This window comes from Bos grunniens, chromosome 4 (genome assembly GCF_055505025.1).
Source record: "Bos grunniens cultivar Pamir isolate PY7600 chromosome 4, Bosgru_T2T1.0, whole genome shotgun sequence".
NCBI classification, from domain to species: Eukaryota; Metazoa; Chordata; class Mammalia; order Artiodactyla; family Bovidae; genus Bos; species Bos grunniens.
In genome coordinates, this window is record NC_141168.1 from 27530215 (window position 1) to 27556037 (window position 25823).

Genomic DNA, 25823 nt, shown 5'->3' on the forward strand with positions numbered 1-25823 from the left:
GAAGATTTAAGCTGGAGAAAAGAAGGCAGAGAGCTCCTGATGAAGAAGGAGAGAGTAATCAGATGAGATGGGTAAGAGATGGAAGGCTCATGCAGGATCAGCCATGCCAAAATGAGTGGATTTGGGGTAAACTAGAACCTGAGAATACATCGGGAACTAGCTGCTGTTTCCAGAACATGTCATACTGTCTTACACAGACTCTGTGTCTCTTTCTAGGATCCCTGCCTCATCTGCCTTGGCCAGCCCACTTGTACTCATCCTCTGTGACTCAGCACAGACCCCAGGTCTTCTGGGACAGCTTCCCAGGAGGAGTGAGGGAGTTCTGCCTTTGTGCCCTCAAGACAGGAGCACCCCAGTCTTGAGCTTTGAATGTTGCCTGGAAGGAGAGGTTATGTGATTTGGGAATTTACCCATTCGACTCCAAAAACTATAAACCCCTGAATGGGGTGCTGTGTTTTTCTTCACTGTGACTCCAAAGCCTTCAACAGTGTTTGGCACTTACCAAGTGCCCAATATGTGTTTTTGAATGAATGAATGAACTAGCAGGAGATTGCTGCAGTGGCCCAGGCAAGAGATAATAAAGTAGACTAGGGTAGAATCTGTGGGCTTGGAAATGAACTCAAGAATGTAAAGAATATTTCAAAGGAAGAAACTGGGGTGATGTGATGCCAAATAGACTCTGGTGACTGCAGATCCCAGAAGAACTAGAACCAAGGTACAGGAGGATAATGGTGATCCTGACAGCAAAGGAAAGTTGGTCTGGGGGGCTGGAGGGAATTTTATTCCTATGTCTGCAGAGCAGAAAGATTCTCCAAGATGTGGGTGCTCTGTACCCTCCCTTACCTGAGCTGTCCTTTTTGTTCTCTGTCTTTTTGCTGCTCCTGGAACTCCAGTCATTTCAGGATCGAGGAAATGAAGGTCAGAAGGAAAAGAATAGAGCATGAGACGCTTGTTTTAAAGCTTGTTTTTCATTATATTTTTCCTGATGCAACAAAAGCTTTAGAGGCAGATATAAATATGAAAAAGGACAGCTGTGGCTATATTGGGTGGATGTGACCCATATTAAAGCACCAGAAGGAAAACTAGAGAAGGGGGAGGTAGAATGGGGTAGGGGTTTGGGGAGCAGAACCCTTGACGCTGATTTTGCTGAGGTGGAGTGGGCGTGACTCCATCTGTTTGGCATCTCAGCCATTTATTTTATTTGCTGTAAGTTGCATATTGCTGTTGATGTGCAAAAACTGCTAAAACTGCAACCAGACCAGAACCTGCCTAAATGAGGAGAAAAATCATCACTCCAAGGCTTCATGCTGGGAAATGAAAGAGAAGAAACTAAACATCTGTACAAAGTAATTGTTTGAGATGGGGAAGCAAAAATTAAATGTTCCCTGTTTCTCACATCCCTCTGATCCGTCTTGGACCTGACAGCCTGCACTCGGTTGCCATGGCTCCCTGGCTGGTCCCATCACACCTAGCCTGCCTCTCTTCAAATCGCTGTCACAGCAGCAGCCAGCTTGACCTTTTAAAAATGTAAATGGGATCACAGCACTTCCCTATTGAAAATGCTAAGGTTCCCATTACACTTAAAGCTTAAATCCATTGGCATGGCTTCCCAGGCCCTGCCTGGTTTGGGCCCTGCCCACTTCTACGTATGTCCTCCTACCAACATCCCCACTTCCTCTTGATCTTCCTTCCCTTTCTCTACACTGACTCATTAAGCTTCTTACTCAGGGCATAGCCTCAGTCTTACACCCATTTGTTCCCTTAGTCTGCACAGCTTTCCCCATCCTTTATCTGACTTCTGTGAGTTTTTCCTTTAGGTCTTCAACTTCTCTGACCTTTCAGAGATATTAAAATCTCTCTGTGCCAGAGATTGCCAGTAGGCCCCTAGCATCCCTTCTTCCCTTCTCCTGCTGAGGCAGAGCATCTAATTTTGTGCTGGGCCCATGGCTATGTGGAGTAGAGGCTTCATTTCCCAGCCTCCTTTGCAACTGGGTGTGACTATCATTATTCAGTCTCTAAGTCATGCCCCACTCTTTGCAACTCCATAGACTGCAGCACACGAGGCTCCTCTGCCTTCCACTATCTCCTGGAGTTTGTTCAAATTCATGTTCACCGAGTCAGTGATGCTATCTAACCATCTCATCCTCTGCCACCCCTTCTCCTTTTGCCTTCAATCTTTCCCAGCATTAGGGTCTTTTCCAATGAGTCGACTCATTGCATCAGGTGACCAAAGTATTAGAGCTTCAGCTTCAGCAACAGTCCTTCCAGTGAATATTGAGGGTTGATATCCTTTAGAATTGACTGGTTTGATCTTCTTGCAGTCCAAAGGACTCTCAAGAGTCTTCTCCAGCACCACAATTTGAAAGCATCAATTCTTTGGTGCTTAGCTTTCTTTCTGGTCCAACTCTCACATCCATACATGACTACTGGAAAACCCATAGCTTTGACTAGATATAGGTGTGGCTAATGAGGTATAAACAGAGGCTGTCCTAAGAGTAATAAAGAAAATCTGTGAGTTAACATTTTGAGACAATCAAAAAGTTGCTTCAGAATATTTTGTTCTGGGAATTCCCTGATGGTCCAATGGTTAGAACTCTGCACTTCCACTGCCTGGGGTCAGGAGTTTCACCCTTGGTCAGTGAGCTAAGAGCTTGCAAGCTGAATGGTGTGGTCAAAAAAAAAAAAAAAATCTGTATTAAGTCCAGAGCTCTCCTGTTCAGATTGTGATATCTTACCCTGGAACTTCTTCATTACAGATCTCTGTGTGATATACCAATGACAACCCCAGTATAAAAAATTCTTCAACAGCAGGCAACTAATAAGTCTTTTTCCTGTGTTATCACTTTTCTACTTTCAGCCCAAGTTAGAATACAAGTTAATATTTATTGAGAGTTAACTTATAACTGCCTCTAGATTTGCTGAGGACCAGCCAAGCACTTGATGCATATGGGTTCATTTTATACTGACACTATCTGGATGAGGTTGGCATTATCATAATTTCCACTCTACAGATCTGAAAACTGAGGCCCAGCAGAGTTAAGCAATGTGCCCAAGGGCTCATAGTCAGAGCAGTGACTTGGGTCCAAACCTATGTGAGCACTTACCCACTATGAGACTTCGCCTCCTCTGAGCTCTCCTGATTTTCAGTTTATTATTGGCACTCATACATACAAAAAAACTTTCTTTTTTTAATTCTGTCTCTGAATTGCTGGTCCCTGTTATGACAAAATCTCCTTCTCTGGTGTTTTTCTCTTCTGGTGACATTTACTAATTCATTTCTGTTCTCCCTTTTCTTTGACACCACATGTCAAGTTCACTAGAACTCCGGTTCCCACTTGAACTTTGCTCTCTGGCTGTGGTACCCTGAGGTCTAAGTGTGCTCTGCTTTTGTTTCTCTCATACCAACCAGTCCTAAGAGTCAACCCTAAGTCATCTGTACCTACAATGACATTTCCTCAGACATGAAGAAGACAGGCCTACATGAGGGAGCTTTCCAGAAAACACTTAAAAAAAATTGACCACAGAAGCTCCATAAAGTCCAAGCAGAGGCCAAGTATGTAGGTAAAGGAACTCAGTGATAGAGGATGTTTTCAACAATGTTTTGATTATTTCTCAGTAGGAAATCTAGGAACTAGATTAGAAATTAGGTTTTACTTTTCCACTGTGTCACTAATTTATTCTTAATATTGAAGAGGTTACTTTTCATTTTTTATGAATATCCTCCTCTGAAGTCAAGCCCACAGTGCTTGTGGAGGACAATCAGGCAAAGAGACCAGGAAAAGGTTTCCCTGAGTCAAGAATACAGACTGGATTGCATGTGGAAGGGCAGAATTTCATGTACTTCCTTGTGCCCCTTAACCAGATTACTTGGTTTCTGAGTCTCTGGGGCAGACCACCTGGGGACATCAGGCTGGCTGGATTTGAGTCATGTACCTGAACAGGTTGTGCTGATGCAAGTCCACAAAGATCTGACAGAGGGCCTCGCTCTCCCCTTTGGCCATCAGCTGCATGAGGCTCTCGCTGGGCTGGGAAGCTTGGGGTTTCTTCTGTACTAACTAGATGGAGGAAAGAAAAACAAAGCCAGGTTGTTAAGGTTTTAGCATCTCTGCATTTTCCTAATATCATGGTCTAGAACTGAAAGTGTTAGAACCTAAAGTGTTCCATCAGACAAAGCCATGCCAGCAGCTCAGAGAGGCAATTCTGAGGCTATATCTGTTTGTTTTGATCTCTATTGTTATAAATTTCCTTTGATGTCCTAAGAATAATATTGTTATTAAAAACTTTAAACATAATTTAGTGTAGGTAAGCTATTCTTAACATACCTTACTATGTTATTGAACAGTCTATTAATATAAACTTTAATAAAACTTACCATACTTGGTTTTATATTTAAATAGAGGGGGTTAAATGTTTATTGTAGAAATTTAATGTTTTTCAAATTCACTTATCTAAGAAATATCCTGTGTCGAGGTGCTTTTTATGCCAAAGTAAAATTGCCTCTTTTCTTGTTGCCTGTGATGCCCCTTGGATGTTCTGGTTGTGTGGGGGGGTGTGTGTGCGCACATGCTCAGTCACGTCAGACTCTGAGGCCCCATGGACTGTAGCCCACCAGGGTCCTCCGTCCATAGAATTTTCCGGGCAAGAATTCTGGAACGAGTTGCCATTTCCTCCTCCAGGGGATCTTCCTGACCCAGGGATCAAACCCGTATCTCTTGCATCTCCCAGGTTGGCAGGCAGATTCTTTACCACTGCACCACCTGCTCACGTTCATTTAATATTAATATTTTCTGAACATCAACTATTTGCCAGGCACTGGGGAATCTCAGTGAAAAAAACAGATAAAAATCTCAGCCATTGTGGAGCTTATGTTGTAGCTCACGTCAGGCTTCAGTTCATTAGACTCCAAGGCCTGAGGCAAAAAGGCCCAGGTGGCTTCCCTGATTTCTATCAAATATTTAAAGAAGTAGTAACATCAATTCTTCAAAAACTCAGAAACAGAGGAGGAAGGAACACTTTTTAAATTACTCAATAAGGCAAGTATTATTCTGATACCAAAGCCAGGCTATCACAAGAACACTACAGACCAATATCTCTAACGAATGTAGGTGCAAAACTCTTTTAACAAAATGCTAGCAAACCAAATCAAACTATATAGAAAGGATCATACACATCGTAATGTAACAGAATTTATTGCAGGAATACAAGGCTGGTTTAACATCTAAGAATTAAAGTAATATAATATATGGGCTTCCCTGTTGGCTCAGTGGTAAAGAATCCACCTGCCAGTGCAGGAGACCTGGGTTCTATCCCTAGGTTGGGAAGATCCCCTGGAGAAGAAAATGGCAACCCACTCCAGTATTCTTGCCTGGGAAATCCTATGGACCTGGACAAAGGAGTCTGGCAGGCTACAGTCCATGGGGTTGCAAAGAGTTGGACACAACTTAGCAACTAAACAACAACAATATACTATATTAATAGAATAAAGAACAAACAATAGGATCATCTTAGTAGACAGAGAAAAAGCATTTGGCAAAATATAATACCCATTCATGATAAAAAAAACTCTTAATAAACAAGGAATAGAAAGGAATTTCCTCTATCTTATAAAGGGCATTTACAAAAATCCCATAGTTAATATCATACTTAGTGAAAAACTGGATATTTTCCCCCTAATACCTGGAATGAGGCAAGGATGTCTGCTTTTATTACTTTTATTAAACATTGTACTGAAGGTTCTAACTAATGCAATAAGCAACAAACAAATGGATCCAAATGAGAAATGAAATTAAGCTGTATTTATTTGCAGATAACAGGAATATGCATATATGTAGAAAATCCTAAGGAATCCATGAAAACTAATACAGCTAATAAACAACAATACACAAAAATCTATTGTATTTCTATATACTTTCAATAAGTGATACAAAGTTAAGACAACACAATTCCATTTACAATAATATCAACAACAATCAAATACTTAGCAATATATTGAACAAAAGTAGTGCAGAACTTATAAACTGAAAGCTGCAAACATTGCTAAGGGAAATTAGATTGATATAAATGGAAAGACTTTGTATACATATGTACTGAAAGACTCAATATTGTCAAGATGGCAATTTTCCCCAAATTGTTGTATAAATTCAACATGTCCTTACCAAATTCCAGCAGGTTTGTTTGTTTTTTTTTTGCAGAAATTGGCAAGTTGATCCTAAAATTTACATGGAAATGCAAAGGATCTGGATTTGGCTATTCCAAAACAATTTGAAAAAGAGCAAAATTGGAAGATTTACAACACCCAATTTCAAAAATTAAAATTCAGAGGTTTCAAAAAACTTACCATAAAGCTTCATTTATCAAGACATTGTGGTATTGGCACAAGAATAGCAAACAGATCAATGGAACAGAACTGAGAAGCCAGAAATAAATCCTTACGTTTATGGTCCAGTGCCAAGACAATTCAACATGGGAAGGATAGTCTTTTAACAAATGGTACTAGAATTGTTATAACATCCACATGCCAAAAAAAAAAAAAATTACTTAAAAATGTACCCTTACCTCACATCATACAAAAATATTAACTCAAAAGGGATCAAAGACCTACATGTAAGAGCTAAGTCTAGTGACTTCCCTGGTGGTCCAGTGGTTAAGACTCCATGTTTCAAATGGCAGGGGCTCATATTCAATTCTTGGCTGGGGAACTAAGATCCCACATGCCACATGATGTGGCCAAAAAAAAAATTTTTTTTTTTTTAAAAGAAGTCTATACAACTTCTTGAAGAAAATATAGGATAACATATTTTTTGTGACTTTGGGTTGAACAAAGAGTTTTTAGATAAAAGATCTATTAAAGAAAAAATTGATAAACTGCACTTCATCAAAATTTAAAAGTTTTGCTCCTTAGAAAACATCATTAAGAAAATGAAAAGACAACTCACAGACTGGGAAAAAACATTTACAAGTCATATATCTGATAAAGGACTTATATCCATAATATGCAAAGAGCTCTTACAACTCAATAAAAAATTTTTTTTAATAAGAAAAGATTTGAATAGAAATTTCACCAAGAATATATATAAATGGTTAACAAGTCTATGAAAAGTTTCTTGACAGGAAATCCTAATTAAAAACACAACATATCCCCTAGAATAGCTTTAATTAAGAAGATAATATCATTGTTGGTGAAGATGTGGAGAAAGCAAAACCCTCTCACATTCCTGGTGGGAATGTAAATGGTATAGTCACTTTGGAAAAAGGTTTGCCTGTTTAAACACAAACTTATCATATAACTCAGCAATTCCAAATTCTTGGAATCTACCCACAACAAATGAAAACATACCCTAACATACATCTATACAAAAACTTGTACACAAATGTTCACAGCAGCATTATTCATAATAGGCCCAAACGAAATAATCCAAAGGTCTCCCAGGTGGCCCAGCAGTAAAGAATCTGCCTGCTGATACTGGAGATGCAGATTCGATACCTGGGCCAGGAAGATCTCCTGGAGGAGGAAAGAGCAACCCACTCCAGTATTCTTGCCTGGAAAATTTCATGGACAGAGGAGCCTGGTGGGATGCAGGCCATGGGGTCTCAAAGAGTTGGACAGGACTGAGCACGCATGCATGAAAATGATCCAAATGTCCATCAACTGGTGATTAGACAAACAAAATGTGGTATATCCATGCAGTGGAATACTATTCCACAATAAAAAGGAAGAAATTATTGATAATATGTGACTCTAACATAGAGTTGGCCTCATGCTATGATATGAATGAACTTGAAAAACCTTACGCTAAATGAAAGAAGCCAGACACAAAACACTATATATTATAGGATTCCATGTATATGAAATGTTTCAGAAATATGAGTGGAGTTTGAAGACAGATCAGTGGTTGCCTAGGGTAGAAAGTAGGAACAAAATGACTGCAAATGGGCATGAGGGAATTTTTTAGGGTAATAGATATGGTGGTGATGGTTGCAGAACTGAAACTACTGAAAATGCTGAACTGTACACTTGAGTGAATTTTAATCAATTAAGTGATTAGAAAAGGCCTAAGGCAGGGATCTCCTTCCCAGGGTGCTCCCATATCAGCTTACCAAAGCTCTACAGCTCAGCTCTGGCCTTGGCTGGAGCAGGCCATAGTGTCCACTTACCTGTGAGTCTCCTGAGGGACTGCAGCTATTCTTGGGTACCAGGCAGTGAGTGACAAGAATCCTGGGGTCTTTGGTGGTGATGGACAGGCCCTTCTGCAGAATTTGAATGAGCCGGATCCAGAAGTGGAAGACAGTCTTAGGATGGTCAGGGTGGAGTTTTAGATAGTATATCTTCTCTGTGACTGTCCTCAAACGCAGGACACGTTGAAGGTGGTCAGAGACCTGGAGCTCCACAAACTTCAATGGGAGAATCCTGAAGACGCAAGGGAAGACATACATTGATAACACACATGGTCCAACGCTGTCTTCACTAAAATGAAGAGTGTCTCCTTTAGGACCAAGGCTTTGGGGGTGGGTAGGAGTGAATGGTTAGCACAGTGGTTCTCAAACTTCAGGGAGATCAGATTCACCTGGGGAGCTTGGTTAAAATGCAGACACCTGAAGATACCCCCAAAGATTCAGATTCAGTAGGTCTGGGGTAGGGCCCTGGAATCTGCATTTTAACCTCCACCTTTCCTGCCACGATTCTCATGCCGGTGTTCCCTGAATCCTGCTTGAGAAGGGCAGCCTGGGAGTAAGGTAGCTGGGATCATAGGGATTTTTAATTTTCTTCTTGATAGAAAAATAGGAGCTGGGTCTCACTGTCCAGCTTGTCCATTCATTGACCTTAAGGCCCCAATTACTCTTCCCAAAGGAGCTAAAGTTCAGGGAGCTGGCTTTGGATCTGGGATTAGTCAGCTGAACTGGGATGCACTTGCTGTAGGGGGTGCTTAGAACATAACGGAGAGGTTTATTATTGAAGCACCATGGAGCAATGAAAGGTTAACTTGGGCTTCTGGGAATATCTAGAGATTCTTGAGATATCCTGCAAATTACTTGAAGAGGCTCAAGCATCTAAAGGGGCCACTGCACACTGCTGTATTCAAAATGAATAACCAGCAAGGGTATAGCACATGGAACTATACTCAGTGTTATGTGCCAGCCTGGATGGGAGGAGGATATGGGGGGAGAATGGATACAAGTATATGTATGGCTGAGTCAGTTTGCTGTTCACCTGAAACTACCACAACATTGTTAATTGGCTATACCCAATACAAAATAAAAAGTTGGAAATCTGAAAAAATAAAGGGCCATTGCATCCCGGACAAACATAATATTACAGTTCCAAGTAAGACTTCATTCAATTCACTTTACCAGTAGGAAAACTGAAATGCATCAAGTAACTTGGAACTCAAAAATTGTTTTGAGTCTGCTGCTGCTGCTGCTAAGTCGCTTCAGTCGTGTCCAACTCTGCACGACCCCATAGATGGCAGCCCACCAGGCTCCGCCGTCCCTGGGATTCTCCAGGCAAGAACACTGGAGTGGGTTGCTATTTCCTTCTCCAATGCATGAAAGTAAAAAGTAAAAGTGAAGTCACTCGGTCGTGTCCGACTCTTCGCAACTCCATGGACTGCAGCCTACCAGGCTCCTCTGTCCATGGGATTCTCCAGGCAAGAGTACTGGAGTGGGTTGCCATTGCCTTTTCCGGTTTTGAGTCTAGTCAGTTGCATAAGGTTTAGAACCTGCATCTCCCAACCAATGCTTCATCTCCTAGACCCCTTGGCTTCCTTGTCCCTTGCCCCAAAGTAGAGAGACTTCCTAAGAATTCAGTGCAGTGAGTGCAACAAGAAGGAAAGTGGGGATGTAGACTGGCCCTCCTTCCTGTCCATGTTACATGCCTCCCCCTTTGCCCCACTTCAGGATGCTCACCTCTTCAGGATGATCTTGGGGGTTGTGGATGGTTTGTTCCATGTCTGGTTCTGCCCGTGGTGCCATTTGACACTGGCCATGAGGAGGATGTTGGGAAGAGGCAGGCAGGGCACGGAGGAGGTCACCCCCAGGGCCATGGTGTTGTAGGTTTTGTAGATGTCTATCCAGTCCCTGCCCTTTCTGACCTGCAAAGCAGTCCCCCAGCACAGTCTGAGCGTTTGGCAGGAGCAGCAGCATGTTTCACGAGAGAGCTTCTTAAACTCGGCACTGTTCACATTTGGGGCTGGATAATTCTTTGTTTGGGGGGAGTGGGCTCTCCTGTGTGTTGTAAGGTGTTTAACAGCATCCATGGCCTTTGCCCAATAGTTGCAGATAGCAGTGACCACCCCAACCCCACCCCCAAACTGTGACAATCCAAAATGCTTCATTCAGACATGGCCAGTGGCTTCAGACATGGCTCCACTACTGGTGGGGGCAAAGTCATCACTTGTTTGGAACCACAGTTAAACCTATATTGGTTAAACAACTGTAACAATATTTACTTTGCCTATTGTGGGTTGACCAAAAAGTTCATTTGGGTTTTTTAAGCTGATGTGGAAAAATCAGATGAACTTTTTGACTAACCCAATATTAGCAATTGCCCACAAGGGTTCCCTGAACATGTCACACTTCCCATGAATCCTCCCCAGACCATTTCCTGGCTTTTAATTAAAAAACCTGTCCTTTGGCACTTTCTTGGGAGCCCTATTATCTCCTGCATCTTTTTTTCACTGTCAGGCCCCTGTAACCCCCAAGTGCTGCTTATTCTGGGTCCCATCTGGCCTAAGGAGAGCCCAGGCAAGGAAACAAAATGCACTGAGTGCTCCTGTACTGAGGCCTTTCTTCCCATGTTTCCCAGCCAGGTCAGTCCCACCTCTTTTACAACAGAGAAAACTGGTGCGCAGGTCACCTGCACCATGACATCCCCTGACGAGAAAAAAATGGACCAGACTCCGAGCCTAGATCTCTCTGGGTGCCCCACTTCTATTCTTTCATCCATCAGCATTTCTGCTCTAAAGCCGTAAATAGCATCTCATTTTACTGCCTTTTTGTTCATCTACTTTGAACTGACAGCCTGGAGGATGAAGTAAACTAAGGGATTCAGAGATCAAACCCTCCCCTCAGAGCAGAGAACCCTTGACCTCTCTCTCCAGAGTGACTGCAGGAGAAAGCCTATCTGGGGCTCTGCAATGTCAGGGTCAGGTGTGGGTAGCCTTGCCTTTGGTTCCTCTCTTTGCCTCAGTTGTCACTCCACTCCAGTTCCGGGGACAGACTCTCCGTCACATTGTGGGAAGAGATTTAGAGGAATCAAGGAGTGCCATTTGGAGCGGCCCAAGAGTACCTGGACAAAGTTGCTTTCAAACACCACTGATTCAGGAAACAGGTTGAATTCTGGAGAATGAACCATCTGGCCGAGCAGTCCCTCCTCCACACCCAGGCCCACTCCAGGATTTGGTTCCCCATCCACAGGAAAGAGGCCCCTGAATTCTTCCCAGGCATTCAGGGAAGGGAAGGTTGGATAGGATCTTGTGACTTTTACTGTCTTCTTCGATTTGTTCCAAGTCTTTCTATGTGGAACTGATGACAACATTTCCGCACATAGTCAGGGGCCTGCTGCGCATTTGTCCTGGGTCCTCTTTCTTCCCTCCTGGCCTTGGGCAGCCAGCCAAGGCCTGGGGCCACCAATCAGCTCACAATGATGAATGGATGACATCATGAAAAACCAGGGCAGGCCTGCGGGAAAGGGAAATGAAGAGGAGCCTCCCTTTTCCTCCAGAGTGCTTTCACAGCTTGCTGCGTGCCCCGACAGGCCCCAGCCCCCTTGGGACCTGAGGACACAGCTCCCCTAGAACTTGCTGACCCAGGCACAAAGCAGAAAAGGAAGGCTGTTAGGAAGCTCCTTCCACTGTTAAGAAGCTCCTTCCGCTGTTAAGAGGAAAGTCCCCTCCCTGCCTTTCAAGCCTCCCTTACTCCAAATGTGACCTACCCCCAAAGAGTTTTAAGGGCGGTGGTTGATTAAAACAGTTTTCCTGAGTTCTGTACCATGTGGGCCCCATGTGCCCTGGTCTATCTGCAGTAGCCTCTGCTGGTTCTGGGAGAAGCTGCAGGACTGTAGGTGCCTGCTCTATACTTTGCTACCACTGTCTGGCTACTTCTGTGGGGCTAATTTCCCTAAGGAAGTCAAACTGAAGAACAGTAGGAATAAGTGGTTTCTTACCCAGAGGCTGGCTGGGTGGGGGTGCCAGCTGAGAGGAACAGAATCCCAATGAGCCGCTCTGCTAGATCAACACGCCCTGCTTTTTCTCAGAGAGGGAGCCTGCCTCATCGCTGAGCCAGAGAGAGGAAAAAAGAGCCCAGATCTTGGGGCAGTTAGATAAGAGGCAAAGAACCCAGCAGACTGACCACCACTCCTACTGACCACTACCACTATTTCAGGGAGAAATCCTAGTTTGAACAAAATTCCAGACTCTGTTAACCACCAAGGTAAATTCCCTCATCAAGGTCAAATGCAATCAATTTAGAAAAGCAATATGACAACCAAAATATGCAAAGTACAAGCGGGGAGGTTTATTTCTGTATTTCATTATCAAGCCAGGGAGAAGGCTGAAAGGTCACGAGGCTTTCCTTTGCTGATTCCATCACCCCCCTCTGGTTGTTTCTATTATGCTCCAGCTCTATAGGCTCTCTCATGGGTACAACAACTTCTACCCTCACGTTCCTTGTTTTCCTTTGTTTACCGTGTGGGGAAACGTCTTCTATGGTAACATTCTCTAGGGATGGGGTCAGAGACCACATCCTGTGGTTTACATTTCCCTGGAAACAACACGCAGTAAAAAGTGATGATAATTAGTACACTGATACGATGCTTTTCACAGCTAAAGCTTACATGCTGCAGTAAAGCTTAGATGTATGGTTTGGATATATTTGACCATTGGGTCTCTAGTAATTGAGCGTCTGGTTTTTAGTTGGCATGAGTTTGTGGAATGAAGATTGTGTTTCCTGGCCTCTGTCTCGGCTAGCTAAGGCTATAGGGCAAAAATGATGCAAGATCAGGAGTTGGATGAAATTTCTGTAAGGAATCATCATGGGAAGGGGGTGTGCTCTTTTTCACTCACTTTTCCCTTCAGACTGGAATATAGACTTGATGGCTGGAGCTTGAGCAACCCTACTGGGCCATGAATTGGCATGCTAAGGATGGTAGCATAGCAAGATAAAAGGGCTTCAGTTCCTTGAGGATCATAAAATTATACTAGTCCTGGACTCTTACTTCGAACTTCTTCTAAGTATGAAAGAAATAAAGGTTTCTTTGATTTTGAATCAGGCTTAAAAAATAGCTGATAGAACTATATAAAATGCCTATATACTCCTCTGGACTAATTTTACAGGAAGTTATGGTACTATTTACCAATAATTCTAAGTAATGAAGAAAATAGGCTTAACTTTACAATAAAATTGGACCTTAAGAATGACAAACAAGTAACTTTTGGAAAAAGTTGTTTAATGTATATTCTAGTAACATTCACTGGTTTTGTTTTTATGTGTATACACTGTTGACGTTGTCACAATTATTGAGTTTTGCACATTTACTGATGAGCACTTTGGTGAGAGTCTCCTTGCATATGTTGATTGTCCTTTGGTTTGAGGTTAAAGTCACCTTGTCAGGGTTAGGTATCATTTCAAAAGCTTTCTCAAGAATGACTAGGATATCTGGTTGTCAGTTGAGGCTAGGCCCAGGTTTTGTGGAGTTTAAAGCTTATACAGTTTTGGAGATTCTTAAAAATAAAAAGACTGGAGAGAGGGGTTTGTCAAGAGTTATTGTTTAACAGGTACAGAATTTGAGTTTGGAAAGATGACCAAGCCTTGGAGATGAGTGGTGATGATATTTGCACAACAATGTGAAGGTATGCACTACCGCTGAACTGTAAACCTAAATGGTTAAAAGAGTGAACTTTTCATTATGTGTCTTTACCACAATTTAAAAATGCTAGAGAAATGAAAAATGAGATTTAAAAATCCTACAAAAGTGCATGGTACAAAACTGTTGGAGGGATGTCCTCCTAGACCTTGGAAGGGCACATGAGAAGGGACCTTGAAACTTAAGCTTTATTATCTCCATGGTAAATATTTTAAATATAAAAGTAAAGTGTTAGTTGTTCAGTCATGTTTGACTCTTTGTGACCTCATGGACTATAGCCCGCCAGGCTCCTCTATCCATGGAATTCTCCAGGTAAGAATACTGGAGTGAGTAGCCATTCCCTTCTCCAATTTTAAATATGTGTCACTATTAAAAAAAAAATATTACATAAAAAGTATATGTACTTGTAGAATATTAGAAAATACAGACAAGCTTAAAAACAAATAGCATATTCCTACCACCTAGAGAATATCACTCACTGTAACAGCTACCTGTGTGTGTACTAAAATGAGATCATACTGTAAAAATGGTTTTATAACATTTTTATCCCTGTTTTGTTTAGGCAACACTTTCTACCTTTGTGTTTTAGTTATTTTATCTCATCTCATTTAGTTTCCAGGCCATATTAAAATTTTTCCAATTATTCTTAGCTGGTTTATCCATATCAGTATCCAATCAAGGACCCTAATACCTGTTAAGCTTAATCTCGTCCAGTCCCTTTTTTAGAACACTTACCAGTGGAAACAATTGAGTCAGTTGTCCTACAGAATGTCCTTCTGTATTTCTCTGGTTTTCCCTTGTGTTAGCTTTCTTCTCTAGCTACTACATTTCCTATGAAATAGAAGTTATATCTCAAGGGCAAATGGATTCAAGTACTAGTCACTATTTCTTAGTAAAGAGCTACCATGGGATCTACGTGAGATACTATTCTCCTCTCCCAAAGAATGTCAGTAGAAAAATACATATAAAGAATACACATCAGAAGAAAAATGATTTCAGAAAATAGAATAAGTTCTTTGAAAAGTATCACTCTAACTGAATACAATATGAGACCCTATGAAACAAAAATTCAGAGATACCAAAATTATATGAAAAGGAGACTTGGAAAGGTAAGGAAAGAAATAGAAGAAAAATACACTATCTGAAAGTCACATTAGAAACCACAAGAAGTAGAGTTGCTATAACAGAAAAGTGAGTCAGTGCCATGGATAACAGATGTGAGAATATCACACAGACATAAAAGAGAAGTACAAACAGATGAAATGATTAGAAAGAAAATGGTAGCTATGTGAGATGTTTATATTGATCCAACATACAGCTAGAGTCCTGATGAAGAGGGAACAAATGAAATTGAAAAAGTAGTCACAAGCATAAAAGAAAAGCCATTTCTGAAACAAAAAGACTCAGCTTGGCAAGTGAACAGAATTTCCTATATTCCAGGTAAATTGAGTAAAGAGACTATTGAAATCAGAATAGCTCTTGTGAAGTTCCTAAATCTTAGGGATAACAAAAGCTTCCTACTATAAACATCCCAGCAGAAGCAGCAGACCATCTACCAAGAAGAAAATGAGACTGACCTTGGACTTCTTTTCAGCAGTTTTAGATGGCATAGGACAATGGAACAATGTAGAAAGAATGTTGAGGAGGAAAGGATGTGACTCAACAATTCCATAAGTGGCTAGAAATTAATTCAAGTGTAAAGGTAGCAAAAATAATCTTCAAACTCTAAGCACTCTAGAATAAGGAAAACCATAAGCTGATTCTTTGAAAAAAAAAATTAGATGACCCACTATCTAACAGTTTAAAAGTTTTTAAAAGGAAGACAGAAATCATAAAACTTGAACTAAGAAAACACAAATAAGTACAAGTAAGAAGGACAGGTTCCTGGGTAATGGTAGTAACATGAAGCTTAGAGCATAAAATAGGTAGTCAGAAGACCCCAAAATACAGTGACTTAAACTAAGCAGAATTTTTATTCTCTCTTACATAGTAGTCCAAAGGAATGTAGTCTACAGCTGGTAGAGTATCTCTGCCATTCTCAATACGTGACTTCCATCTCTGAGTTCCAAGGTGACTGCTTCAGTTCCTGCCATCAATGTTTGCATCCTGGCCATTGAGAAGAGGGAGAAAGGGAGTGTACACTCATTCCTTTTAAGGGCAAGACCTGGAAATGACATAATCACTTTTGCTCACATCCCATTGGTTGGAATTCAGTCACATGACCACACCCAGCTACAAGGGAAGCTGGGAAATGTAGATTTTTTAGCTGAGTGAACGTGAGTCCATGTAGAACTGGAAAGTTCTATTACTTATTATTTAAAGATGAAGGATACTGATGGATTATCAGCAACCTCTGCAAAGAAGCCATGTCACAGAATTACTCCCTCTGACACCCACAGTAAATACATAATATTTTTTAATAGCAAAATTTTAACTATTGACAGTCTAACCAGGAAAGAGGTTAAATGGTGGTCAAAGGATAGGGAAAACATAAAATCTGGGTATGGCCTGATAATAAAGAAAGCAAGTGAATATAATTGTGTGTGTTCTCACAGATTACCTGCCACCCCCAACAGGAGAGAGACAACCAGAGAGATGAGTAATAAGCTTTGGGGATACAGCAATAAGGAAAATCTTCAAGAGTAGAAGCCCTTATTGATCACAACACTGTCTCTGCAGAGGCAGAAAAGCTCAGCTAGGCTCACCATTTTTCAGATCTCCAGCTGAACTGACAAAGATTATTCCATGAGAACAGGATGCATCTCCAGCTAGAGAAAAGAACATTTAAAATGCCATCAGGAGACAGAGCACAGCCCAGGATCTCACCTGGACAGACAGTCCAGAAGAGATTGGATATGTTAAGTGTGTTGAAGTGAGGGTAGAACAAGCAAGATGGAGCTGGGGGACTGGGAAGGGGTGGGAGGGAGCCTAGGAGGGAGCAGTGGGCCTCCTGGGATGGTACCAGGGAGCAACTGATGCTGTCAGGAACTTTTTTCTCTGATAGGTAAAGAGAAGGTGTGGGATCAGCAGAACAAAGGAGCCTCTGGGAGCAGCCCCAGGGTGAGGAGAGAGCAGGAGAAAGTGGACATAGCAAAGTAAGCTAAAAGTTGTTATCTGTTCAAGTATCATCAAGTCAACCAGAAAATATCTGGAAGGTCAATATTCCAATATGATGGCCTCAACCTTGTTAGACTCAAGTTCCCTTTTTATGGTAAATATTTTTTATAATACCTCTTTTGCTGTTCTGAAATAAAATTCAGTGATTATATCCTTATAGAAATATATACATATGTAATTTTAAGAAATCGATGTGCTTCAATCTTATGTGGCAGCCTGAAGGGAGCAGAGTTTGGGGGAGAATGGATATACATATATATATATGGCTGAGTCATATATATATATGTGTATATATATATATTTGCTTTTCACCTGAAACTATCACAACATTGTTAATTGGCTATATTCCAACTCAAAATAAAAACTTAAAAAAAGAAAGAGAAAAAGAAAAAGATCAATGTGTTAGCCTGTCATGTAAAAGGAAAAAAGTATAATAAAAATATATATTCCAATAGGTAAATTCTTGCATACAACTTGTGAAAGTCACAGTGAAATCTAATCAGAAACTTTTACTCAGAAAATAATGAAATCTAATCAGAGACTTAGAATGCAGCTGTAACAACAAAAAAATACCCTTGAAGGTGTATTGAACTAGGTACTGAAAAGCAGTAGAACTCCACTATAGACAGACAAGTGAGGTCCCAAACAATCAATTGGTTGGTGGGGCATTATTCTGAAGTTAAAAAAATGCCTGGGGCTAGGCTACTCAGCCAAGGGGCTGGGAGATGCAGATCTGAACCACTGGGGTCCCCGCTGTGGTGTGGTGGCACCTGGTGACAGCCTGCTTACCTAGGCCAGAATCCAGAGCTTGGGCTTGGGTTGGGCCCCTGGTTTAGCAACTAGGCTGGGCTAAGCCTGCAACCAAAGGTCTCGGTGATGATGACTAACAGAAATGGGCACAACAGGGACTGACACGCATGAAAAGAGGCCCAGAGGCCATTGACCCCACGCCCTCTGGACTTTGAGACTCATGAGCTACCCAAAGTTCATGCCAAGCTGTTCTGTACTTTTCTCATCTGTAAGGCATAATTCAAAATAACAGCTATCATCTCACACAACTGGGAAAATTACCTTAGACTATAGAAGTGGAGACACTTTTTGAAAAATCCAAAGCATTTACAAACGGAACATCCTGAGGATGGGTGTGTGAAGATCTTATACCACTAGGAGCCACGTTCTTCTTGCATCCAGATGTGGCCCTTGACAGGAATGTGACAGAAATTCCTTTCCTTTGTTATGCAAGGCAGCATGCTTGACTGGAGACTTTAGGGGGCTATAAGAGGGCTTCCCTGATAGCTCAATGGTAAAGAATCCACCTGCCATTGCAGAAGACATGGGTTCGATCCCTAGGTCAGGAAGATCCCCTGGAAAAGGAAATGGCAACCCACTCCAGTATTCTTCCCTGGGAAATCCTGTGGACAGAGGAGCCTGGTAGGCTACAGTCTATGGAGCTGCGAATGAGTTGGACACGACTAAACAACCACAGCAAGACCAACTTGGACTAAACTATGACTACTTGTTTGCCAAGAACACTTGGTGTGTTTCCAGTTACTGTTGCAACTATTAACTTTCAAAAACAGTGTTTTGTTTGGGAGCATCGTGAAAAAATGTATCTCTCCAATGGGGAAATTAATTGATTTATTCTAAGTCAAACAGGAATCAGAAACAGATTTGAAAACCTGAACTGAAACCTCTTGGTATATTTCTAGATTGTTGCATTTCTGGTTGTTTCCATTCAAGATATAGCTCCAATAAGTGCCCTTAGACTTAATAATTCTAAATTTTCATTTAAAATGTTCACTTTAGGAAGCTTCACCATTCTGAGTAGTTGTTTTTCTCTTTTGAAACCGTAGTCTTGGATTTCTCAAGATTGACCCCTTGTGGGCTTTTTTTTTTTTTTTTAAAGTAAGAAAGGAAGACTTTATTTGGGGCAGGAGGGGTGAGGGTTAACACAACAGGTGTTAACACAACAGGTATAAGGACCACCACGATGGAATTTTGCAACTGAGGAGAGAAATTGCATCAACTCTGACTACAGCATGGATGTATGTGCTCAGTTGTGTCCAACTCTTTGTGACCCCATTGTTTGTAGCCTGCTAGGCTCCTCTGTCCATGGGATTCTCCAGGCAAGAATACTGGAGTGGGTTGCCACTTCCTCCTTCAGGAGATCTTCCCAACCCAGGGATTGAACCTGTGTCTCCTGCATTTGCAGGCAGATTCTTTACCACTGAGCCACCTGAGAAGCCTTATTGGTGGCACTTTATAGCCAAGGAACAGGGTGGGGAGCAGTGGATGGAAATTTACTAAGAGGAAACATCAGGGATAAGGAGGAAAGTGAAGAAGAACTAAAGAGCCTCTTGATGAAAGTGAAAGAGGAGAATGAAGAAGTTGGCTTAAAGTTCAACATTCAGAAAACTAAGATCATGACATCTGGTCCCATCACTTCATGGGAAATAGATGGGGAAACAGTGGAAACAGCATCAGACTTTATTTTTGGGGGCTCCAAAATCACTGCAGATGGTAACTGCAGCCATGAAATTAAAAGACGCTTACTCTTTGGAAGGAAAGTTATGACCAACCTAGTCAGCATATTAAAAAGCAGAGACGTTACTTTGCCAACAAAGGTCTATCTAGTCAAGGTTATGTTTTTTTCAGTAGTCAAGTATGGATGTGAGAGTCAGACTATAAACAAAGCTGAGTGCCGAAGAATTGATGCTTTTGAACTGTGGTGTTGGAGAAGACTCTTGCAAGTCCCTTGGACTACAAGGAGATCCAACCAGTCCATCCTAAAGGCGATCAGTCCTGAGTGTTCATTGGAAGGACTGATGTTGAAGCTGAAACTCCAATCTTTTGGCCACCTGATGTGAAGAACTGCCTCATTTGAAAAGACCCTGATACTGGGAAAGATTGAAGGCAGGAGCAGAAGGGGACGACAGAGGATGAGATGGCTGGATGGCATCACTGACTCAATGGACATGAGTCTGGGTAAACTCCGGGAGTTGGTGATGGACAGGGAGGCCTGGTGTGCTGCGGTCCATGGGGTCACAGAGAGTCGGACATGACTGAGCACCTGAACTGAACTGAACTGAAGGAGGATTCTGGCTAAACTGAAGTGACAGGATTCTTGCTGAAGATGAGACATGTATTGTTTTGTTTTTCTAAATCAATGCTCTGTGCTTCTGGGAGTTCATTAGTGGATGCCTTGGTGGCCCCAGGATGCAGGTCAGAATGGCTCATTTTGACATGTTCTCTGTCCCCAGGTTCTCTGCTTCTCCCACCTGCTGTCTCATCACTGCTGCTGCTGCTGCTGCGGCACTTCAGTCGTGTCCAACTCTGTGCGACGCCATAGACGGCAGCCCACCAGGCTCCCCGTCCCTGGGATTCTCCAGGCAAGAACACTGGAGTGGATTGCCATTTCCTTCTCCAATGCATGAAAGTGATAAGTGAAGGTAAGTGATAAAGTGATAAGATACTCTAGTATCTCATCACTACTAGAGTCTTAATGGACCTGCTGTTGATTATTTTTCTTGAGATTTACAGGGCATTTGTGAAGCTTTCATCTCATTTCCATCACACATTTTAAGTAGGTCCCTCTTGGTATTATTCCTTGAGGACATTTTCTCTTGTCTCTGAATTCCATTTCAGAAACTTTAACAGGCATTCTTACATTGTTTGGGGGATGGCTTTTGCAAATGTCATGTCCTGGTGGGCTATATATGACTCTGGATGACAATGTTTTATTCCTTTTCCCTTTTAAATGATGTGCTTATCGGCCCTTGAAAGCTTTACTAATCCTTTATGTTGTGTTATTTTCATCTAAGCAATAGTCTCCAGGAAGTCAGTTTCACTAAGCTCATTCAGCAAAGACTATAGTTTCTTCCCTCATTTCAATATGGGGAATATGGGGAGGAACACTATGGGGCAGCCAGGGCTGGCCATGGCAGAAATGGATTCACTTAACAGCTTTTAACTGGGTATCTAGTAGGAACCAGGCGCTGGAGGAAACAGGTGAATAAGACACCTGTGTTTGCCATGTTGACACAGCATCCACTTTTCTGGGGATAGCAGCACGTCAATTAGACTTCATGGTTGTAGGCCCAGGAAGCGACAGGCTCACCTAAGCCGAACAGAGTTCATTGGAAGACTTTTGGAAGGTCTTGACAACAGCTGAAAGTTATGGGAACCAGACAAGGGATTTGGGATTCTTGGCAGAAATCAAAAGAGGACAAGAAGCTGGATGGATGCCCAGCCCTGTCACACAACCAGCACTGCCTGGTCAGGATGCTGACCCCACTACCATACCTTCATTTAGTGGGGATGAGGGACATCCCTGATCAAGATATAAAAGTCAGGAGGGAGCATCCAGTTGGCTAAAGTTCATAATGGCCCTAGAGGTGAGGGGAGGGCATGGTACTGGAACTAGGAAAGAGAGAATTGAGTGGAAGAGGCTGCCACAAGAAGAACAATTTCCTTCTCCTGAGGGACACACAGCCAGCCTCATGTTACTGCAAGAGAGGGAATAATTGTCTTGATTCCATTCTCCCCTCACCCTCTGACCTCCTACCTGGACTTCCTACTGGCCAAACCCATCTGGAGACCAGAGGCAATGAGACCCTTGATGTAGTCTATGGTCTTGTAGAACAGGCAGAAACCATATGGTTCTGGCCACAGAGAGGGTGAAGAAGGGAGAGAGTGGGTTTGGATGGAAAAGGGAAGATAACTGGCACAGGCAGGCAACAAGGCCCAAGACAGGTTCCTGGGACTTTGAATGTTAAATGGAAAACCATAAGGACAGAGAATCTGGTGGAGCTTTGTTCAAGCTGGTAACAGTGTCCCAAACAAAGTGTGGATTAAATCCACGTCCTGCATCCTTGATGCTGCTCTGAGCCTGCATTTTCTTTCTTCTTTTCGGGAGGGGGGGGGGTCTGCATTTTCTAAGCCTGTTTCTCTAATTGTCTCTGATTCTGTGCTATGCTATGCTTAGTTGTTCAGTGGTGTCTGACTCTTTGCGACCCCATGGACTGTAGCCCACCAGGAACCTCTGTTCATGGAATTCTCCAGGTAAGAATACTGGAGTGAGTTGCCATGCCCTCCTCCAGGGGATCTTCCCAACCCCAGGGATCAAGCCCAGGTCTGCCCACATTGCAGACAGATTCTTTATCGTCCAGGGAAGCCCAAGAATACTGGAGTGGGTAGCCTATCCCTTCTCTAGGGGATCTTCCCACCCAGGAATCGAACCGGGGGTCTCCTGCATTGCAGGCGAATTCTTTACCAGCTGAGCTACCAAAGAAGCGAGGGACACAAAACCCAAGCTCCTTCTAAATTCCTATTGCTTGCAGCTGAAGAACTCTGAGACAGAAATTGGTACTAGAGAGTGGATTGCAGGTTATAGATCCCCAGGGAGTTAATTTTATCCTAACAAGACAGAATAGAATTCAGCAAGATTCCAGCAATATTCTGGGCTGGGAACTTAACTGTCAATGGCCTGCAGCTAATTATAAGTTGTTGATAACCAGGACCATTTGTTGGCTGAGGGTATCCAGGGAACGAGGTGGCTGCTGCCTTCAGACAACATAAAGGGTATGAAGAACTCCTGGACACTGGGGTACAACGGGCGCTTCTGATGACACGGAATAACTCAAAGAAAGAGACCAAAAGTTCAAAGAAAAAGAACTCAGAATCCAGGTTCCTTGGGTTGTTGAATTTTGAAGACTACCAAAGTCATAGCTTCAATCCAGTCTTTAATGTAAAAGAAAGGCATGATGAAACAGAGTGAAAATTAGGGATTAATTCTAGAGACTTAGAAGATTCAAACCCTCAAATCCTTCTGGAAATTTCCCACTGCCTAATCCCTTATGAGAAGAAGGCTTTCCTTTCTTGCAGGAGGATGCTAAAATTTCCCCTCAGAGTTAGGAGACTGGTAAGCAGAATTCAGTTCCACAATGTCCAGTGGGTGTGGGTAGGTAAGTGTAGGAATCAATGTAGGGAAGAGAAAGTATTTACCCATGAAAACATATGGTAGGAATTTGATGATTTGTATGTGCAAAGTCTGGAAGTTATCTATTATAATAAATTTAAGGCACTCCATCAACAAGGGACAGCATAATTTTAGATAGGGCTGGTTTATTGATAAGGGTCCTCTTACCACGGATTATGTAATGATTGCTATTTCTCCCAGCTCTGTGTGTTTCTAATAGTTTGCTGTGTTGGCTTAAATGAGCTTGGATTCAACCTGGTTTACATTAAAGAACAACGAGAGGCCAGAAATTCCTTGATAGGATGTAGAAAAAGGAATTCAAGGCTTTGGGAGACAAGAATGCTGACTCATCTATTGTGTACCTCCTCTGTCCTGGCCTAACTCTGTCCTTTGAGAAGACCCTGAATACTTATACATCTCCAAGGTTTTTGCAAAAGTTATTTATTTATCTGGCTGCCTCAGGTCTTGGTTGCATCATGTGGTATCTTTCACTGGAAGGCACAGACTTTCTAGTTGTGGTGCCTGGGCTTAGTTGCTCTGCAGCATGTGGGATCTTAGTTCCTCGATCAGGGATCGAACCCATGTCCCCTGCATTGCAAGGCAGATTTTTAACCACTGGACCACCAGTGAAGTCCCTATCTCCAGGGTTTTGAGAAAGCATTAGAGTGTTTAATAGTCTAGTTGTAAGCCTGTAAATGGGCTCCAGTGGAGACTTTACTGGAGAAAAGAGGACTCTGGGAAGCACTCGAGGACCAGAAGCATAGTCAGGTTTGGTAATCAGAGAGCTGAGAATGGTTTGACCTTTTGAGATCTGGGACTGTACTTACTTAATTAAGGGTGCTTTGGGGACATTTTTCAAGACTTCTGGCTGGTGTACTTCTATTTGGGGACTTGCACATCATGAGTTTCACTTTCCTGGGGAGGAAGCCAGACCTTACTTCCCTAGCCTCTGTTTCAGCTCAGGTACATCCTGTCACCTGGGTTCTGCCAAGCAGACTCACTTATTTGGGAGTGAGAACATAAGGAAGCCAGCACCGCACAGTCTTGTTTTCCGGACCAGGTGGCTGCAGAAGTGTCTGATACTAAAAGACAGTGATGGCAGACTCTCGGCCCAGCATCACTGCGGGCAGCTGTAGTGTTTGTGTTGTAGCAGGGCATGGGGTCTTTGTTGGGGCAGTCCTGCCGTGGGTGGGCCATCATTCCTTGTTCTGGCTGGATAAGCCTTCAAGCCATTTCTCTCTTGTCTTTCGTGAGAGTGTGTCAGCTACTGGATATCCCGTCAAATGTTCATTTTATGCCTGAACTTCAGAGAGTTGGTTGTGGACATCTAAAAAATAAAAACTGAGGCCTTCCCTGGTGGTTCAGTGGTTGACTCTGGGCTTCCAATGCAGGGGGTGTGGGCTTGATCCCTGGTCAGGGAATTAAGATCCTACATGGCATGCTGTTCAGTTGTTCAGTCACTAAGTTGTGTCCAACTCTTTGTGACCCCATGGACTGCAGCACGCCAGGCTTCCCTGTCCTTCACTATCTCCTGGAGTTTGCTTGAACTCATGTTCATTGAGTCAGTAATGCCATCCAACCATCTCATCTTCTGTCATAGTATTATGAGTAATCACAGACAAAGCATATACCTAAATTGTACTTCTTTTTAGTACAACTTTTTGCTCTTCAAGTTAATAATTGTAGCATTGTCTTGTTTGCTTGGTTTAAAAAACTAATTATTTATTTGGCCGCATTGGGACTTTATTTGGCTCATGGGATCTTTGTTGCCACATTCAAACTTTCAGCTGTGGCATGTGAGATCTAATTCTCTGACCAGAGATTGAACCCCAGGCCCCCTGCGTCGATAGCTCAGAGTCTTACAAACTGGACCACCAGGAACATCCCTACTTGGTTTTATATACTATTCCTAATGTACCCCTTCCCAGGTGGTGCTAGTGGTAAAGAATATGCTTCCAAATGCAAGAGACACAAGAGACCCAGGTTTGATCCCTGGGTTGGGAAGATCCCCTGGAGGAGGAAATGGCACCCTACTCCAGTATTCTTGCCTGGAGAATCCCATGGACAGAGGACAGAGACATATTTAGCAGAGTCCTTTCTTGCTCCAATAAGAACTGACTGCTCTGCTGTCATTCTGGCATCTCCCTCCATCAATATCCTGGATTTCCTTTACTTCTATGCTACATTGAATCCATCCTTTTCCTGGATCCATGTTTTCCTCCTTCTGAGGAATTTTAATGCAGTGCATCCTCCAGAAGTCTTCAAAGGAAGGGTTGTATGAAAAACTTTCATAAGTTACGTCTCCAAAGTTTGGAGCTTTTAATACTTAAGGATGGAAATGATTCCACCAGAGGCACAAAAATCATTCTACGATTGGGACTGATGCTGCTATTTTGGGCTCCACTTGCCATTAGCAGAGCATGTCATTATGTATAAAAGGGGGTTCTAGAGGCATTTGAGAAGCACTGACTCATTATCAAAGGCAAAAGTGTTGTAAAAACAACATGGGGGCAGGGGCGAATTGGCATGGAACCCAAAAGATCCCTGAGATGCTTCTTTACAGCACCTGCTCAGTTACAGAAGAGCACGAGCCTACACAGCCAGACCAGTGAGGGCTTAGGGTTTGGTTTTTTTATTGTTGTTGTTTTGGCTGCACTGTGGGGCATGCAGGATCTTAGTTCCCTGACCAAAGATCAAATCCATACCCCCTGCAGTGGAAACGTAGAGTCTTAACCACTGGGCCACCGGGGAAATCTAAACCTAAAGAATTAACTTTGAAGGTTTTTTAAGAATTAAGTTTTATGGTCTTCCTACCAAGAGAAGAACCCCATCTAGCTGAGGTGCTTGTCAAAGCAAAAGGTACATGGAATG

General features: G+C 42.5%; 1 protein-coding gene and 1 long non-coding RNA gene across 3 annotated transcripts in view; one reads left to right on the forward strand and one right to left on the reverse strand.

The window, feature by feature from the left end:
- Window positions 1-4394, forward strand: part of LOC147373846 (uncharacterized) — a 16865-nt gene extending 12471 nt beyond the window's left edge. Inside the window, exon 2 of the long non-coding RNA XR_015162190.1 lies at window positions 217-4394. This is a non-coding gene — a long non-coding RNA (uncharacterized LOC147373846). The remainder of the gene's footprint in view (window positions 1-216) is intronic.
- GARIN1B (golgi associated RAB2 interactor 1B) overlaps window positions 1-16033 on the reverse strand; it is a 20284-nt gene extending 4251 nt beyond the window's left edge. The window contains exons 1-5 of one of the 2 annotated variants that reach the window (XM_086395754.1): window positions 15845-16033; window positions 9904-10088; window positions 8155-8407; window positions 3934-4055; window positions 844-881 (exon numbers count right to left, since the gene is read on the reverse strand). In XM_086395754.1, coding sequence (XP_086251880.1) covers window positions 844-881; window positions 3934-4055; window positions 8155-8407; window positions 9904-10040 — 550 coding nt within the window. In that variant the 5' untranslated portion in view covers window positions 10041-10088; window positions 15845-16033. Of the gene's footprint in view, window positions 1-843; window positions 882-3933; window positions 4056-8154; window positions 8408-9903; window positions 10089-11284; window positions 11586-15844 lie in introns of those variants that run through there. The other variant, XM_086395753.1, reaches the window with a different exon arrangement.
- Window positions 16034-25823: the final 9790 nt, after the last annotated feature.